Source organism: Lissotriton helveticus, chromosome 7, assembly GCF_964261635.1.
Source record: "Lissotriton helveticus chromosome 7, aLisHel1.1, whole genome shotgun sequence".
Lineage (NCBI taxonomy): Eukaryota > Metazoa > Chordata > Amphibia > Caudata > Salamandridae > Lissotriton > Lissotriton helveticus.
Window position 1 is genome coordinate 1,064,311,213 of NC_136068.1, and position 20,523 is coordinate 1,064,331,735.

Genomic DNA, 20,523 nt, shown 5'->3' on the forward strand with positions numbered 1-20,523 from the left:
CCTTCTCATTAAACCACATCTTATCACTGGTGCTTCAACCAGACAAGACGAAACCTCCTGACTAAGCAATAGACTATGTTCTCATCCAAACAGAAGTAAGCCATACCTTTACCAGGCTCACAACCTCTCCTTTTCTGGGCCTGCTTCCTGACTAGTTTGTAACCTCTTCTCACTAGCCAGTGCTACTTCCTCAAGGAACAGCACAGAAACTGCTCTTTCAAGGTCATTCTTGTCCTGCAGCTGAGCCTCCAATTGATGTTGAGTCCTGGAGAGAAGCTCTTTGTTCTTGGTGTCTGTGAAACCATAGATGTGTTCTTTGTTCCTGTTGTGGGTTTTTTCATGGCTCTAAAATGGCTCCAAATTCTGAGTCATCAGTGAATTTGTTTTATAATCCGCTCCAGTGGCGGATGGTGGATTATGAAAATGATGAGACCCCTAGAGACCCCAAAGCACTAGCCAGCACTCGGCCTCCTGCCTTGCCAACCCCGGGGCTAGGCTTTCAGATCACACTCCCACATTCAGATCTACAAGCAGACATGCACACATTTGCAAGTGTGCAGACATATACATGCATTCCCCAGTCAAACACACACTTAGGTTTTAAACACAAACACTTACACCTGGGGCAGGCTTCTGACTCCCCCATCCGTCTGCAGCATGCAAGCAGCAGAACCAAAAGCTTCTACCCAATCAGAAACGGGAATAGGGTTGAAGGTACAGACATAAACCCCTTTTACCCTATTCCAGCTTCTGATAGGGCAAGAGGACGTGTGATTGAAAAGCCTTGAAGCTCCATTATCTGACATGCTGCTCTGAGTGACGCTAGTGCAGCATGTCAAATGTTTATGTGTGAGGCCGAACTGTAACAGCCCTTACCTGGCACGTGAAACAAAACTAGTGGAGCGCTCTTCTGCTGGCAAGGTAATATTACAACTTTTACATACAAAGTGAGATCGTTTGATTTCAAGTAAAAACTGTAACATGACAAGCATTAGTGGCACAGGGAGGCAGTAGGTCAATGCCCTGGCGCCCCCTAGGGGCAGCCACCAGTGCTCAGCTCCCCAGGAGGCCCTACAATACAGGAGGCCCCACCCAATTCACCGTCGGAGTAAGTCCCTTTGACGTCCTCTATGCCATGTCTGGAAAGCAGCTAGGGAGCACTTTGGAGCTGCGTCTATAATGGGCCCACCATCTATTCTTTTGGTGCTGGACGGTCTTTTTGCATTGAAAGGCTATATAAACCAGCCAGGCAGACTTTCTGTGGTACCACGGGAAGCAGAGGTCACAGTTCCGATACGTCACAGTTCCGATGCTGGATGACCATGGGAACCTAGTATTGCAGTAAGGGAAACGATAAATGGTATGCTCTTCATACTCTTCCCCTCAAACAATTCACTCTCATACGACCTGGTCTTAGATTTCTGGATCCAATTAATCTCCAGTGTGGTTGATGGTCACATGAGGTTCTTGCTTGTTGAAACGTCGTCCTTCTGGTGAGCCAGTGTCAACATTTTCAGCTTCTGTAGCTCAATGACCCCAGAGCACTCACAGATATGTTGAAACCCCCATGGTGCAAAAAACAGACTCTAAAGGTGGAGTCCCTGTCCTGATGCATGTATATTTCCGGGGAGGTATCATGAGTAACCTCGCAAATGAAAACAACTTACAACCACTGCACCAACGCTAGAGTGTACACCACTGTAAGTACATCAGTTTAGTTATCGTTTGTGAAATGTATATACTTTGGTTTAGATTGTGCTTTCAGCTGTTCCATTACCCATGCATTGGAGCAAACAAATATGTATGGGTTTCAGAGGGTTATGCAAACTTCTTGAAGAAAAAGGGATACATAACGCAACACACACTTAATCCTAAACCTTACACTAACACTATCTCTAACCAAATCATAATGAAACTCTAGCCGTCCATAAGTTTAGATACCCAAACGGGTGATAGTGCGATATAAAAATACATATAACATAACATTTGAAGGTGTATGTTGGTACAGACAGGGATCTTTAGGGCAAACCATCAGGCTATACATCCTCCAGGAGTGATCAAAGAAGGGTATTTAATCTTGCACTGGTTCCTCCTCCTCACTTGGCTGCACTTTCTCTTCATTACTAGGAATGCAGTGTAGAGACAATGCAGGCATGTTCCATTCTGCTTATTAACATGCATTTCCCTAGCTAGCATGAAGCTTATTCCTCAATCATTTTTCACATCATGTACATCCCTTTCCAGTTACCAACTGACAATATATAGCAGTGTTTAGGTATTTTAATGCTACCCTCACACTGGACTTTAATCATAACCTCCTACCCAATTAACTTGTGCTTTGTTACTTTCGCCTGTGTTACCGGACCATACATAGTGCTCATCCCTGAACAATTCCTCTTCGCGTTTGGTATTTTTTTTGTATTCAGTGTTTCAAATAAGTGTTCTTATGGCCATTAGCAATAGTCTTTCCCCTCATCACCCAGCTGGTTCCTTCAACTACCTTCCCAGCCATTTCCTATGCAATCTGAAGAACCATTGGTCCGCTTAGTTGTCCATTTATAACTTTGGTCATCTTCCATAAGTTTGTTTTCAAGAATCCGACGAGGAACAGAGACCCAAGCCAACATGATGAGAAGTCCTCCCCCTTTGTACCAATACCAGGTAATAGGTTTACTTTTCCAGCTTCCAAAGCCTGCAGCCATCTCAACAAATAAGTATATATTGTTACATTATGTGAATGGAATTACGCCACTCTTCGTTGTTCTATTGACTACACTAGACACTCCTCACCAAGTCTTCTCACATGGTTTCTCCCACACCCTTATCGCTCACAAAACACTACAACCCTATGCCACTATCAATTTTAGTGGTACTTTTAGTGTGAAACCAAGTTGGATCCCTTAATTTTCAGACAGCATTCACCCCTTAGTTCGCCATTACCTTTAGAGAGCATTAAAGCAAGGGTGGCATCCTCTGACTGTCAGGCAACTCACCAGAAAGCATGGCATTGTTCGCAGTATGCAGCTCACAGTAGGTGACTACTTACCAGGAGGTTTGATTCCAGCAGCAGAGCACAATGCGTTGTAGTTGGACTCCCAGCTCTCGTGGTCCACGTCACCCTTGAAACCAATGATCTTCACCCACTGAGGGTTATGATTTAACACTTCCCCAGTAGTGGTTGTCCATTCCTTCCCCAAGCCCCCTACGTAGAGATGCTCATCCTTCACAGCCAGCCATTCTGCTTTAAAACCTGCAGTGAAAAAGTGTTTAGTTAAACGTGTTGCATGGTAACTGATGAGACTAAGAAAGGGCTATATAGAAAGCACCTTTACCGTCCCTACACCTCAATCTGTGTGTGCAGGGCTCTGTACTAATACAAATTAAAATAAGTTTATTTTGAATATGCAATTCATATATATCAAAACAAATTCAACTTTAATAAATGCTTTCATATGCAATTTAAAAACTTTTTTTTTTTTTTTTTTACTGATGCAAGCAAAGAATGAGGGGACAGAGCTATATTTGATCTCGAGGGAACCTCAAAGAAAAGGTGGCTCATCCTCGGTCACTCTATAGTTTAATTTAGAAGGACAGGTTGTTGAGGTCAAGAGGTTCCAATAGAACTATATTAAAAAAATCTTCTGGTTTAAAAGTGGATGAACTTTATAAAAAAAATGAAAAGCATAGCTTTCCAAAGTTTTGGATACCCACTTCTTTCATTTTGAATAAAGTGCATCCACCTTTAAGACTGGAATATTTCCGATTGAAACCTCTTGAGTTCAATCTGTTCTTGTATGTTTATTCTAATGTCCAAAGTTTAAAAGGAGTGGAAAGCATGTCAATAGTTTTAATATATCTATTGTTTACATCACATATATAACAATGTATTCTTTCTTTGTCAGAAAGTTCTCAAAATATATCCTTAGCGTGGCGTCAATGCAATTAAAGTGTAGCAACACAGTCTGTACTTCCTAATGTCCATGCAACAGGTAAAAATAACGAAACGCTGTAATTATATCCGAGGCTAGATTTTGATGACAAAATGGCAGTCGGCAGTTCCTAAAACCTAGAGAATGAGAGGGAATATTCACACAAAGTGGTCAACAAAAAAGAAAACACTGGTTTTAGTCGTTATACTATACAGAAAAGGAAACGGAGAAAATACAATTTAGCTATGCAAGGGCAGTGTCGATATGTTTTTAAGCAGTTAGATAGCTTTAGAGCACTATTTATGAGCGATTTCGACAGTACAAGACCCACACACGTCTGAGGGGGGAGAAACAGGGTAAAGGGCTCAGTCCTTTCACAAGAAGCCGCAAAGCTTGTTTTCTAAATGTGCAACGCACGGAGAACTAGACAAGAGCCGACACAGCAAAACTACGAAAAGAAGAACCATGTAGAGAAAAGGAGCGTGTGAAGAGTTACCACTACAAGAAATAAAATAAACCACTGTACGAACGCAGGAAAACGAAAATCAAAAGTCAGACATATCTTCTATGATGCACACCAGGGGCTAGAAAAGGCCTTGTAAAGTGCAGTATTCTCGATACCTTTAGATCAGAATTAGATCTCAGTGTCGCTTGCTATGCCATCACTATCGTACCAGTGAATCTCAGTCATGAAGGACCACCTACTTACTATTCGAGGCACACAGAGCTCTGCCAATGCAGCTCAATAAAGATGCAGAGCCACCATCTGCTTCTAGTAGGGCCAATAGCACCAAAGCACCTCGTTCCTGACCTACAACTTATCTGCGATTATTAGAGCACTGGGACCAACACACCGCTCTAACAATGTGCCTCAATAATGACGGACTTCTAGCTTCTCCCGTTATTCTAGTCATGGGACCAACACACCACTGTTTATTCAAAAGAGCAACTATCTATCACACATAGAGAACATGTACAGCAGAGGCAGCAATAGTGAAGAATCTGTTGGAGTCCATCTAGCCGCAGATTCCTTACCTTAGATTATCCCATGGCGTCGGATGAAATCCGGAACATTTTCGAGCAGTGCCCCAGTAGGTGGCATCATTCTGCTCTGCAGGGTACTCTGCGCCAGAAGTGATGTGCATGGTACCTGTATAAGCACCACCGTGGTAATCTGATTCAATTACTTTCACGACTTTCCATGCCAGGAGCAAGGAGTTACAATGAGAACAGACCACTGATGTGGAAAAGACTAAGGCCCTAAAAAGGGTGTCCCTTACACCTTAAATGGTTCGCAGAGCAGGAAGTATATCGGGGTCAGTAAGGAATCTGCAGCTAGATAGGATCTCTACCAGATAAGGTGTTATTGAAGTTAAGTAACTTATTCATCTGATAGAGACTTCTAGCTACAGAATCCCTACCTTCGAATAGATGCCCAAACAATGCCTCCTCTGAGGTGGTGGGTCTGCAAACCCAATTAGACCAAAAAGTCCTGGAGGACCGAGGGGCGAAGTGCCCGTCACAAAGGACCTGACTGTCCAAACATGTGCAGTGATGCCCATGTCGCCACCTGACAAATGTCCAGAAGAGGATCGCCGTGCACTAACAAAGTGGTTGCAGCCTTGGCTCTGGTGGAGTGAGCCCGCAAGACCTCAGGGGGCTGATTCTTGACCAATGCAAAGCAGATCTTAATGCACAGAATGATCCATTGCGAGATGGCCTGCTTCTGCACAGCCTTTTCTTTTTTGGCTCCGACATAGCCCCCGTAACTCATTTGTGCGGTCATGGTAGAATGACTAACCCTTTTTTGGGGTCAAGATGGTGTCGCCTCTCCTCTTCTTTTGAGGGATGAGGTGGAGCAAAGGTAGGCAGGGTAATGCTCTGGCCTACATGGAAGGGAGTCACAATCTTTAGAATTAAGGAGGCGTGTGTCCAGAGGACCTGTTTGTCCAGGTAAAAGGAGGTATAAGGAGGGTGTTCAGAGAGGGCCTGTAATTCACTGGCCCTCCTGGTTGAAGTAACACCCACTAAAAATATTCTCTGTGGGACGGGACGGCACGACTCACTGTAGTGTCCAGTAGTGCCCCTATGAACAGGTTGTCTTGAGATGGCTCAAGTGAGATTTGGGTACATTTATTGAAAATCCCAAGCTGAACAACAGTTGTGTAGTCAACTTAAAATGGCGCAACACTATTACTGGTAACTTTGCTTTGAGCAGCCAGTCGTCTAGATATGGGAACACTGTAATCTAGACCTTCTGAGATGCGCTGCCACCACTGCTATCGCCTTTGTGAAGACCTGAGGTGCTAAAGTAAGGCAGAACGGAAGGACCGCAAACTGATAATGCTGAGACCCCACTGTAAAACAGAGATACGTCCGATGTAACTTCAGAATCCAAATGGGATAATACGCATCCTGTAAATTGATCTACACCATTGAGTCTTCCTTTTCCAGCACAAGAAGAACCTGTGCCAGGGTCAACATTTTTAACTTTTCCTGTTTGAGGAAAGAATAAAAAATCCTGACGTCGGGGATCGGTCGTAAAAGATTGTCTTTTTGGGAAACAGGAAGTACTGGGAATAGCACCCCTGGTCCCTATCCTGCCCTGGAACCAACTCTATTGCACCCTTTTGAAGCAGCGATTGCACTTCCTACTGGAGAAGAAGATGCTCTTTAGAGCAAAGGATTTGTCAGGGAGGAAAAGGAGAGAGATGCTTATGGAAGGGTAGGGCATACCCATTCTCCATGATGTCTAAACCCAGAGGTCTACATAAACATAACGTATATTTGTAAAGCGCACGTTCACCCAGGGGTCTCTTAGTGCTGAATAACAGATGTTCATTGCTACCCAACTCAATGGTACTCATTTTATTGACGGATGGATGAAAGGCTGAGTGGACCCGCCGGGACTCGTACCTGTGACCATGAGGTCGAACACAGGCCCCTGCAATGGAGGCATTGGTCCACTGAGACACCAGACCCGGCTGTAGTGACATACCTCCAGTGAGGCAGAAAATAGGTCACCCATCCTCCCACTGGGCAAGTATGCTCTAAGGTGGTGATTCTAGAGCTGCTTTTCTACAACAACAGCTGAGGAGGAAGAGGAGGAGGTGGAGGAGGAGGAGGAGGAGAAGGCTGGTTGACAAGCAGAACCACACAGACGACCTCTGCCCTTTCCCCTGAAACTCTTATAAAGGGGATCTGAACCTTGCTGCTGCTGCCAACTTCTTCCCTGAAAGGAGAGGTTCCTTGAGAATCCTCGACGTTGCGAAACTGCCTATAGTTCCTAGGCTGGGTCTGAAGTACCAAGGATTTCGCAGTTACACTGCTGCCCTTAAATCGTTGCAGAGCAGAGTCAGCCTTGGCCCAAACAAACAAAACCCATCCAGGCCTAGAAAAATCCTAAAAATGTTACTAGACCTACAGATCTAGTGACGTAAATAATCTACTCGACATAAATATAGTGCTCTTGACCCATAAACGGGTTTCAAATTGGGTGATCCTGGGCAAGAATTTAAATTCACTGAGACACCACTTTCTTCTTTATTACATATGGGAGCACCTTTAAATACGCTTGTTCAGCAAGTCTGCTGTACCGAAAACTGTTGTTTCGTTTAATAGACTAAACTTTTGCTCCATATGTAAAACAAATTTAGCCACACATAGGATACAGGATACCGACTTGCCTCAGTTCATACACTGCATTATGATCAGTGCAGGGGCAGGAAAGTTTCTGAACTCATGTTTATAAACGGTCACTGTTAATAAATACATAACTAAAACAAAGTAGCAGCACACGTATTTGCAATCAGCAGATTTTACACTGCAATCCCAAAGAATTTGCCAGACATGTGGTTTTAAAACTATATAGTGTACAATGTATGGAAATCGATTTTCTGCAAATATTTGTCATTTGCACATCACCAAGTGTTGTGATTTGTGTTGCTCCTATGTAAAAATTTGTTTGCATCGCATTTCTGAATTACAAAACAAAGTGATTTCATAATTCCTGATATATTTTGAAATAACTGTACTATTCATTTGCAAGCTGTTTAAATATTGTGTTAGAAAAAAAAAACTAATATTTTACAGGCTTTTGTTTGACAATAATAGACAGATAATTCACTTAACAAAAAGCACTAAATAAGAGAAAGAAAAGTAAAAAGCATTTTGCAGGAACAGATCAGCAACAATCAGGAAAAAGACAAACTGACATTTGACCTCTGTCCTTGAACAGACAGCAAATGTGTCAAGATTTAAAGGCCTCTTTATTACTCATTCAGTTTCTGAATAAACAGAACACTTTCTTCCAGTTTGAATTAACTGGCCAGCAAGGTTGAGTAAAAGCTAAAAATAGTTCGACCTGATAAAATCTCACTCAACATTGCGAGTGGATTTTTCGAGGCCTGCCATGGAATGGTAAGTTCAAAAGAGTAGCCTGGACATCTGGTAAAAACCTCCACCCCCTCAACCAGGCATGACTTCTAGTAGCCACAAAAGAACTCATGGCTCTTGCCACTGAGTCTGCAGTGTCCAGCCCGGATTGTAAAACCTGGCAGGCAGCCCCCTGGAGTGTCAGACAAGAGTTCTTAAAAATTATCTAAGATCTATCGGCAACTTCGGGATGCCCTCTTTCGCTGAGTCCATCAAGGCATGTACATAAAGCCCCAAAGACAAGTCTCGTTTGTATAAGTAAGGGCCATACTCCCAAAAGAAAAGATCTTTTTAGCCGTCGGCTCAATCTTTTTTCGGACTCCCTATCTACAGGCGTAATAGGGAGCGGCACCAGGGTAGGAATAAGGCAATGTACACAAGCGGTAACTTGACCGCGTGGAATACCCTTCGCCTGCCGGCTCATGGGGCACGCAACATATGTCTAAAGAAGACCATTGTGTCAATATTTTCGAAAAAAAAATTCATGAAAATATTTTCTACTACGCTTCACCTAGGGTCAACTCATGCCCTGAAGCTCAAACGGGCAGCCTATTTTTGCTACCAGTTTGTAGGACTTTAGGCTTACTACTTTAGAACTGAGTAATATCCAGTAGGGACCACCAGAGGTCCTGATGAATAAGCAGTAGGGGACTGCTTATGAAACATGTCGACCAGGTAGTCAGCTAACAGCTCTACCACAAAACCCCGTTTTTAACATTCCCAGCCAGAGAAGCGAATAAAATATATTTTTTTCTACTAGCCAGGGAATTTTTAATTTTTATACTCACATATTTAGGTCCCTACACTTCACTGACATCACCTACATTGCACCAACACATAGCCTTCTGTCACGTAATCAGTGCTCCCGCGTAATCCGTAGGTTGTAGCACGCCCCACCCCGTAGAGGGACATGAAGACCCCAATGATGAAGCATGACACTAAGGGATTCTTAGTGTGTGAGGGGTATTTTAAAAGCACATAGTGCCCTCGTCTTGCCAATCTAAGAGAGAGCTTAGTACCGCACTTTTTATATATGTAAAAATTAATCACCAGCACACATTGATAGAATCTTTTTGTTTGAGTAATAGGGAACGAACCAGTAGACAACTTGGAGGAGCATAAAGACTGAACCACTAGACTCTCGGGTGTTGGGTGAGATGATAAAAAAACACTTGGTCTCCCAGAGCTGCCTTATATCTCCGAGCCACTTACCAAGTAACCGCAGCAGAGGTCATTAGCTTTTGCCATATCTCAATGATCGGTTCTGTTAATGCCTCATTTAAGGCAATAAATGCTCTGAAGAAATGGTAGACGAATGAAGCACCTGTGTAAGAATATTAGGCTTCAATTCTGCCAATGGGAGAGGAAAATCCAAAATTTTTGAACCTTTCTTCATGATAAGGTGTACGTTTTGGAGGTGGTAAAACCTTAGGAGACACTAATTTCCACTCGGGGGAGGTATCCAATCCATAACACACTGCCCGTGCACACACTCCATCCAATTACTACGTTAAATTATATGACACATAATTCTTGTGTTCCTCTTGATCTTTAATTGTCTTTTCTTTTTTGTCCAGCCTGCCAACAAGTTTTTCATCTATTAGGCTGTTCCCTACGACTTCATCAGAGCTGGAACATAACATTAATATAATTGTAGTGTAAAGGACACCACACATTCATTACGTGTTAATCTTTGTGGAAACCCAAATCTTCCTTAGCGATATTTGTTAACCAGTGCTTTGAATAATTCACTATTTGACACAATTCATAGTCATCAAGAATATTAAAGCACATTTAGGAGGAGCAGCTTTTTGCTGCCTGACGTCATAATTTTGCATTGAGTTCCTGTCTCTCCCTCTTTTAACATCTCGGAAGCCCACACCATTTAAAAATCACCAGGGCTTGATTTGATCTGTGTATCCTGTGTTCCCAACAAAGAATATGGCTGCACTAAATTGGCCAGGCAACTTCTGTGAATCTTTTAGGTTGTTGCCTAGCCATCAATGGTGTGCTCTCACGGCATGAAGTCTGTCAGCTCGCTCCTTTGGTGTATACTTTTTATTTTCTGTGCGGTAGGGCTGTAATTTGTGGTTGCCATAATTATTTGTATTTTATGTACCGGTCATTGTGAATTCAAAATTGTGAAAACCTGGAGGTTCTGCCTATTGGCTTTGTCAAAGTGTATTAGCCATGATCTACAGCAGCACAAGGCGCACAAGGGGAAGCAGCACTCGTGCGAGAAGCACAGAAGTGAGAAAACAACATAGAGGCAGAAAGACATGAGGGCGAGCACAACATGGAGGGGGCAAGAGAGAAGGACACTGGCGAGAGTGAATGAAACAGAACACGGTGAAGAGAAGCACATAAAGGCGACAGCTGAAATACACATGCACTCTCATGGAGAGCTTTTCAGAAAAGAAAAAAGTAGTACCTGAAAAGTAGGCAGTGGAAGAACACAAGTAGGGAGGCTATGCTCCAGGGGAGGGGCAAACAAGAGAAGGAAGGAAGGAAAGCCGGCACAAGTTAATGAATAAAAAGTAAGCAAATGAGAGTGACAATAAAGACAAGTTATGGTAAGCAACGGGTGGGCTCTAAGGTAATGCAATGAGATCGCGGTCTAGTAGGCCTGTTCTTAAAAAGACAGTCAAAAACATGGCCATAAGAAGGAAGGAAGAGGTTAATAGCAAGAGAAGCTAACATGTAAGTAGCTCATTCCATGACTTCAAAAGTATCCCGCCTCATAGCCCATGCTTCTAGTTTCCAGTGCCACCATCTTCCTCAATGCCCATAAAACAGATTTTAGTTTGAGGGGCCAGGATAAAGTCAATTTCTTGGTAGAAGCGTAGGCCCAGTTACATACTTGTGCCTGCTGCTCATAACTGTCAAGTGGCCTTTATCACGTGCAACAATTTGAGCCAGTCCTGCCTAATTAGCCAGTACCAATTTGCCTGCTGGGATTTCAGAGCTTACAAGTTTCCCAGGTCTCTTCCGTATGGATCTTCCTTAATCTGGAATATAAGGTACTGCACTGACAAATGAATAAATAGGACTACAAGTGCCACAATGCAAAGATAAAAACACAGATTGGGTGAGCGACTCCTGCTTGGTCCTTGAAAATTTGAGAAATCTATGTTTTGTTTAGCCATATTTATGAATGGAAATGAAATGACAAGTCCCAGAATGCAGTTTTGTCAGCTAAAAAGACACCACCAGCTCAAGGTGTCTAGTTGTGATAAGGGGTTAGTCAACAATTTATGGGGAACAGCCTTTACGACGCGGCTGTTACATCGCGTGCCGTTACAACGCGGTTTTTTCAATGCAAGTCGAACTCCAGCGCACGACTTACGCTGGAGGGCGCTGCAGGACAAGGAATTTTTTAATTTACTATCCAACACCTTCCCTACTGTACGTAGGCTGGTGTTAGAATAGTAAATTAAAAAATTCCTAAGTCCGCACCCCTCCAACGCAAGTCGTGGTAACGACTTGCGTTGAAAAAACCACGTTGTAACGGCACGCGGTGTAAAAGCACGCGTTGTAAAGCCGTACAACCACAATTTATGGCTGATGCTTGTGACAAAGTAGTGAAATAATGCTCCAACAGAATGTGCCTCTAGTGCAGTGGTGGCTGTTTTTATAGGGTAAAGCCCCCCCCCCGAATTCTTTCTCCATATTTTTTTTTATTTGCAACCACTATACGTTTTAGACCTTTTGGCCCTTTATCTGTGTTAGAGTCAGGCAAACGCAGGCACTTTTAAAAGGCACATGAGCTAGAGCGCATCTGTCTGCCTTCAAAGGTGTTTTACAGGGCTAACCTGAATTCAGCCCTGGTCTCTTGTGCCATGTAATGCTGTAAGGCCACTGTCTCCAATGCCTCATTGCTGCCTCGCTGATTGAAAACAGCCAGGGCGCTATCAGCGAAAGTCCTGGGTTTCACAAGGCTGTTTGTCAATCGGCAAGGGTGCACTGCTCCCCAACCATTTCCAAACTCATCACAGGTTGGGGTGCGACAAGCAAGCCTCCGTGGCCCCACCTCACCTTGGGAGGAGTTGGGAAATGTGTCAGATGCACACATGCCTGGTGATTCCTAATACGTTATCTTGCACCCATGTCTCGTAAGGTGGAAATTTCAGAGGCTTGGTACTGAGATACAAAGGGAGAAATTGCATTTCATTTCACAGTCCAGGCGTCTCACAGGTGAGTCCTGGTTTTAAAAAAAAAATCTACCCACGCTGATTAGAAGTGTTAATTACAGTGCGAAGCATGGGTACTGGACCTTAATCAGGCTCCTGGTCCCCCTCTTTTTGATTTTAGGCCTGGGCAGTAAATTCCATTCCGCTTGCGGAATTTGGGTAATTTTACGTTCTGCAGAGAACGCAGAATTGGCAAAAATTCCACAATCCACGGCTTCACAGAATTTTTTGCTTGGTCGCACTTTCAAAATGCATGTTCGCAAGATATTTCTCCCCGAGCATGCAAACAGGGTTCGCGAATAGGAAAAAAGCATCGCGAACGGGCGGAACAAGCAATTCCGCGTGTTCGCTGAACTTTTGCGTGCTCGCAGAGATTTTTTACTGTTTCGCGGAGCTTTGCGTAGCGTGACTGCAAATTTCACCCACCCCTATTTGATTCATAAAAATGTGGTGCGACTTGACCCCATGATTGCTTGCTCTCCTAATCCTTCAATGGTGCTGGGTGGGAGGCTGCTACTCCAGCCTAGGGGTAAGCCAGTCTCTGGCACCTAGGGGAGAGCGCGTGAGATAGAAAAACATGCATGACATTCTTAACGTGTGCTCATTTAGCTCTCTGCCCTTGTGTGCGTAGAATTTTTTCCTGTGATATTACTTGTTAGTCTGCACAGTTTTGGTGAAACACATTAAGAAGTTGTTAATTTCCCTTTTGGGGACAAAATTGTTCCCACGAACACGTTTCATAACTGGGCATTCTCCTCAGATTATTAACAATAAAACACCCTCCCCCACTCTCTCAACCACCTCTCCGCCTGCTCCCAGTAGCTGGACAGCAATCTGTAATTTCTTACTCAAAGCTGCTACATCTGCAGAAGAACTATTGATAAAGCGGTATTTGTGTAATTTTCCGTTTTTTCTTCAAAATCAGATAAAGGCCTCTATGTATTCCGGGTTCATGAGCCTCTTTTTTGCTTGCCATTGGTGTATGCTGTTACCCTGTTTTTGGTTGTTGATGCATTGGGTTGCAGGAACCACCATCCTCTGATGAAATGCTTTCAAATATGATGAAAGTGTGCCTTCTGTCCTTGACGTGATGTACCCTGACTCATGGAGGAACCAGTGGACATTTTAAGTGTTCTCCGCTAGTATTGCCTTAGGGTGTTTAACTAGATAAACTGTATGATTTGACGTATCTCTTTTCACATATGACGGTATTCCTGCCTCGTAGTGTTGAAAGCCTTTATCATAGCAGTCTAGGTTTTAAGTTCAGGTAAAAATAGGGGAATCTTGGTTTAAATACCAGCAGGGCCGGCTAATAATTTTGTCAGGTACAACTGGTTTAACCCCTTGCGTGCTTCGGATGGCCCCTGGCAGTCAGACGTCACGGTGGGCGTGTGCGGAGGATGGCCGGGGCCATTCGAACCCCACCTACTCATTAAAACGGCTGCACAGTGCGAAAATTTGCTTGGTAAAATGTGTTTTCTGCATTGCACTTTTGCCGTACCCAGAGTGTGTGAGGGGACAGTGTCCTCAGTGCGCCTAAGGCTGTCACAGTGGCCCCTTTTGTTAGTGTGCATAGGGTCAGTGACTGTCCTTACTGTTTGTGTTGCTGCAGGGGGACCATAAAGACTAGAGGAGACAGACTAAGAGGTAGGTGGATGTGTAAGTGCGGATGATTGTGGGTTTATGAATGGGTGTGGGTTAGCATAGTCTGGAGTATGCATGGGACTTTTAGTAATTGCTTGAGCCTGTGCATGTTACGTTATTAAAGTTTGTAATGTGCACAGATACTCCAAAGAGCGTCCTGCGCGAACCTTTAGAAGTGAAGAAGGACCAGTTAGATAAAAAGAAACGTTTTGAGACGTTTTTCAAAAAGAGGGGGGCCCTGGATACACATGGTAGAGAGTTCCAGGCTGTGGCAGCCCTGAAAGCAAGAGATCTTCCACCCATTCTTTGGAGGCGAAAGTGAGGTATCTGGGTGAGAAGCTGAGAAGCTTACCGAAGCTGGCTAGCTGGAGAATAAAACATAAAACCTTTCCTTAAGTAAATTGGGCCAGAAATGTGTAGAGCGCGATGCACCAAAACCAGGGCTTTAAACTTAACACGTTCGGCACCAGTCAGCCAGTGAAGTATGCGCAGATGTTGTCTAACGCTGCTTCTAATTGGGATATGAAAAAGAAGCCTGATGCATGATTGTTTTAGGACTCGGAGGGTGAAGGGAACTGGTCGGAGATTATCAGCAAGCTAGTGAAACCTTCTTAAAGCTATCCGTGGCAGAACACACATATATGCAAGTTATCTAATTGGGTTCGAGAGTGTCCAAAGGTGCATCATGTCAAGCGAAGGGACCATGGCTATCAGGGGAAACAAAGCCAGCAAGTAGAAAATTAGATGATGTTTAATCATAAAGTTATGCATGAGACAGGCCTGTAAATGTGATAACTGCTAACGGAGGCCTGGGCAACGCCATTCAGAAATAATCTGTATTAATCAGATGTGGGTTGCAAACTAGGGGGGGGGCACAACACTGAGGACTTAAAAACATGACAACAGTAACGAATGGATTCAAATACCTTGGTATTTTTATCACAACTGATGCTAAAACCAGATATGAACGGAACTTCCTACCACCCTTGAAGAGGTTCAAGCAAGATAACACTACCTGGAAAACACTCCTGCTATCTCTGCTAGCACGGGCAGCGCTCTTTAAAATGATGGGGCTGCCGCGTTTCCTATATGCCCTCCAGAATTATCCAGACCTAGTCTCGCCAGGGTTTTTTAAAGATATCGAAACCACTCAAAGAGACTTGCTATGGGACGGGAAACCACGTATATCATTCCGCAAATTAACACTAGCTTGGTATGATGGGGGTACAGCCCTCCCCCACATTAAAAAACATTACTGAGCTGCACACCGTTCAGCCATCAACCACTGCACTTATCGCAGTGGTGACGATCCGGATTATAGCATGGACAGGTGGATTCTCCCAGCTGGTAGCTTCACAAGGACGCTTTATTCTAAACCGAACAAATATCCTCTTACAGGGCCTACAAGGCACTCGGTCCAAACCTGGCACTCTGTAAACGGCAGCTTTGGGGTGCTCCAATAGACTCACGCTCGCGACTCCACTTTGGGACTCCTAGTGCCTAGGTACACTGGGTTGGACTAAGGGGTTTGACAAGTGGGATCTAATAGGGCTCTTCCGCATAGGAGACCTCTGGGGACCACACGGAGTGGAATCATTTGCCTCATTACAGCAGACACATGAACTAACCTATTCGGAGTATTTTAGATATGCACAAGTCAGACAGTCCCTTCAGGCCAACATTCCAGCAGACTCATCCCTGCCAGAGTTCTGTCTTTTAAAAAGATAGACTGCTAGACGGATACCTACCAGAAAAAACTATCTCCCTCACATATAAAAAGCTCATCCATCACACTCCTGATCCCCTAATGTCACTGAGGGAGAAATGGGGCAGGGATGGCCTAGAAATAGACAACGAGGAATGGCAAGAAGCACACTCCTCCCCTAAGGAAGTCGCCATCTCAGCGAAGCTTAGGATGATCCAATTAAAGATTCTGCACCAGGTGTAACTCTCTGGACAAAGATTGGTGCTTATGGGCAGGAGTGACGAGGGGATTTGTAAGAGGCAATGTGGCCTGGAGGGGTCTTTTCTACACATACTCTGGGAGTGTCCACTAATCCAACATTACTGGAAAAAAGTGAATGAATGTATGAGCACGGTATGGGGGGTGGAAATTCGACTTGAAGCCAAAAGATGTCTCCTGAACATTTGGGAGCCCACGGATCTGAACACCAAGGCAAAACCTGGGCAACACCTGGGCATGGAAAGAGGACATGGACTGGTGTACGATACGGGAGAAAACAGTATATGTAGCTCGTGGCTGACCCGAAAATGGGCAGCGCTCTGGACTAAGTGGAATGTTTATCGTGGGAATGTGTGTGAACCCCCAACTGTCCCTTCCCTTGACGAACCACTAACACCTTGATGTATGTAGAAAGCGACCATATTGGTAGTGTCCACTATCAAAATGTATGATACCTCTGCCTGACTGCGAGACTGTTTGACTGAACACAGATCAGCCATTAAAACAAAAAAACCTGACAGCACCCCTGGTGAAACATTTTCTCGACAAAAATCATAATTCAGATGACTTCCAATGGCGCATCCTTGAAAAAAAATGAACTCCGGATGGTAAAGGTGGATGCGCCATCAGAAAGAAAAGAGAAGTCTACTGGATTTTTGTCTTTAATACTTTTAAACAGGGATTGAACAACGAGATTCCGTGGGAGAATGCGATATTCTAAATAAGTTTATCGCACTATGAATAACATATCACAGCTTGTCTCCACTCTTTGTTGGATTGGATATATATACCAGATTGCTCCTCACTGACCGTGGGGTTATGCAATCACGAGTTACTCGTTCATGAGCTAGACATTATACAGCGCCCGATAATTTTATGGAAGATAATAAAACAGAAATAGAAATACTCTAACGTTATCAAATGTCCCTTGCATTCCTATAATTCTTTGATTAATTTCCTTAAATTGTTATTATTAATTTACCCCTTGTGCGATTATTTGAGCTAAAAATTCTTATAATTTAAATTAATTCCCGTGGCTTGTTTGCCTATATAAACTAACAACAAGTGGCTTACTTAGATTAGAACCTTCCGTCCGACCATTATGTTAAGCACACTGGCGCTTTAAAGATCCAAGGTCACTAATCATGTGACCACCTACCAGGTGGTTTTAAAGGAAGTTAACCACCACCGCTGTTGATAATTTTTCTAACGGTCACAGAACGTTGACCGCTCTCGTCGGCAGTTACCATCGACAACGCCGGTTGAGTTCTGCTATCCATTTTCTATCGGTAAGGAACGCTAAAGAGACTTGTCTGAAACCGATTTATTCGGTTTAAATTATAGTTCGCTTATTTTGTAGAATACTTAGCTTAGACAAATATTGGCTATATATATATATATTTTTTTTTATATGCAGAGTTACACGGAACGCGAGGCAAGATACAGATCAGTTTTTGCCGAACCGATGCACTTTGTGACCCCCGACATGAATTACTAACGTGCGGGCAGAATAAACAAATGCTACGTGTACGTTTTAAGCCGTAAGTGTTGCTTTTTATTTTGTTAAGCAACCAGTTAAAAGTAGCTTCAACTTAACGGTTCTTGTTTAACAATAAATAATTTCTCTTCTTGTCTTGGGGCCTTTGCCTTATATCCGTAGGTTCGTCGTAAAGAAATGAAAAAAAGATAACAGAGGGGAAAAAGGGTTTTACGTGACGGAAAGCGTCCTTCGATTCCATTTGGTTGCATATCAAGCAGCTGTAGGAATCTTTTCTTTTATTGATAGGTATGTAATTTTATGGTTACTAGGGTAGCTACACTGTGTCCTCTAGATAGATTGCTAGATTGGATTTAATACAGGCACTGATGGTTACCGTTTTTCCTCTCACCTAGGAAAATTGTAAATTACGCACATAGCGGAATGTTGAATGCTTGTCCTGGAAACAGGCATTGATTTACCATACTATTGATGGTCGAACAATGGTTTTTATGTCTTAGGTGAGTATATTATACGACATGATATAATGGACCTGACAGTTAGTACATTAAGGAATACAGCACTTATATTACTATCTAGTTTTTTTATAGGACCAATGGAAGTGTAACAGTGTTTGCTTACCCTCCTTAGAATGGCATTCTGGAAAATATATGATCCTTGGGTATCCCTGAAATCAAGAATACTATCTTTTCGTATCACTATGGATCCATATATGTTAAACATTAATATTAGCTTATTATCAGCTAATAAGATGATTGTGATTCCCCTTTTTCTTGAATAGATATAGCAACTGCTCAAATATATATATATATATATAAGCTTTGTACCTTGCTCAATGAATATTATATGTTATAGTTTGCAGGGAGGTTTTGAATTATGTATATTTTTTATTAATTGCCAAATAATGAAACGGTTTGTAATGTGTGTATAACTATGTTGTTTTTATAAATAATCAAACGTTTATATGTTTTTCTTATGTTGATTTAATTATATATTTCAGAAATATATGTGTGGCTCCTGATGAAGGCGTTGGTTCAAACGCCGAAACGCGCGTCGAAGATATTATTGATTGCCACTCTCTTCCCTTGTGGTTGTAATAATTTATATTAACCTTGAGAAAATATTGAGTGTCATTTTTTTCTCCAATTGGTTATTTTTACTTATATGATTTATTTTTAGTATTGTATTAACTTGTGTATTAGGAAAATAATTATTTTTCATAAATTGTGTACATTTGTAATATGTTTTTATAAGGAATATCATTAAAAAGATTCTAAATGTTAATAATTATGTAGTTTCGTTGTTTGGTATCTGTTTCCTCCCTGGGTTGTTATTATTGATGAGATATTATACACACTGTTTATTTCCCTGTCCCATGAATTATCACAGGGGGTCCTTGTTGTTTACATTATATTTCCCACAGCTTGTCTGTGCAGGGCCTTGGTCTGTGATTATCACTTAATTATCCTTTGTCAAATATTTGAGCAGTTGTTATTTTTGTCGTTAATTTTATTCTTTTAATTTGTTTATCCCATTCTCTGCCATTTCTGCCCTTTTGCATCTTTTTTATTAGTGATGGCCCAGCTTAAAACGTTCGGCTTCTCTGATGAAGAATTCGCAACTTTAGTTGGTACATCAGTCATCCCGAGTAACACCAATACAGAATGATGAAGGTAGGATACTTCTAGACCTTAAAAAGAAACTCAGCAGAATGGAAGCCCATGGTGAGTTTATGATATCTTATTTAAGAACAGGTATTATCCCAGAAGCGCCAAGTCACCCAAAACAGTTAAGAACAGGTATTATCCCAGAAGCTCCAAGTCACCCAAAACAGTGCAGCCCGTCTACTCTACAATCTTCCTCGCTGGCAGTCAGCTAGGAATGCCCTAAGGGAACTTCACTGGCTCCCTATTGCGGCGAGAGTACAATTCAAGGCGATGTGTATTTTACACAAGGCTTTTCATCACACTGGCCCTGCAATTCTACAGTCCTTGGTCACTCCCTATGTCCAGTCTCGCTCCCTCCGCTCTGGTTCCCTCCAGTTGGCTACTTCCTTCAGAGTTAGGAAAACCCGTTGGGGCAGCCGCTCTTTTTCACACACTGCGGCCAAGCTCTGGAACACCCTCCCTTTACCCCTCCGGGAAACTACTAATCATCTTTCCGTCAGGAAAGCTCTGAAAACACACCTGTATGCGAAGTCATGCTGATCTGCCCTGAGTCCACGCTAGTAAGTTTCAGTCATAAGCGCTACGAGGCCTCCGGGTAGATAGCGCTATACAAGTGTAATTTAATAATAATAATAATAATAATCCCGGCAGGTCTACGTGTACGAAATATACCTGGGCTTTTTGTGCACCATAGACCCTTTTTAGAGAAATGGAGCTTAATTGCTAATAGGTGCTCCCGTGATTTGATGCTTCTGATTGTGGAAACATCAAAAGAATTGGCAGCAACTATGAAGATCGAAATTGAAGAACTAGAAGAAAAGTTGAGACAATTGAATGGGCTAGATGAAGCTAAAAAGAGAATAGAAGAATACAATAAGGAGTTAGAATCATTTGCCACCTACCTAAATAAACGGAAATCAGACAAACTTAACAAAGACAAGAGGTTTTATACCGAAGAAGTAGCCTATCCTTATCTGGGTAAAGAATTTTATAAACAGAACCATTATATGGATGAGTCTAGAAATGCCCCACGGAGAGTCAATAATTTTACCGATACATCGCACTCTGAAGGTGAAGGTTCAAGTAATACGTACTTTGAGCCAGATGTGGGTTTCCAATCTTATACAGCATCAGGTCCACAACAACGTCCTTTTTTGTCCAACAGGGGGCCTCGACGAGGCCGTCCGAGAGTGAGATT

The 20,523-nt window shown here is 42.8% G+C and overlaps 1 protein-coding gene across 3 annotated transcripts in view; it reads right to left on the minus strand.

Moving 5' to 3' along the window:
- The window catches only part of CANT1 (calcium activated nucleotidase 1), a 130,991-nt gene that overhangs the window by 2,519 nt on the left and 107,949 nt on the right, over positions 1-20,523 (minus strand). For all 3 annotated transcript variants that reach the window (XM_078653968.1, XM_078653969.1, XM_078653970.1), the window contains exon 3: positions 3,047-3,250. In XM_078653968.1, coding sequence (XP_078510094.1) covers positions 3,047-3,250 — 204 coding nt within the window. The remainder of the gene's footprint in view (positions 1-3,046; positions 3,251-20,523) is intronic.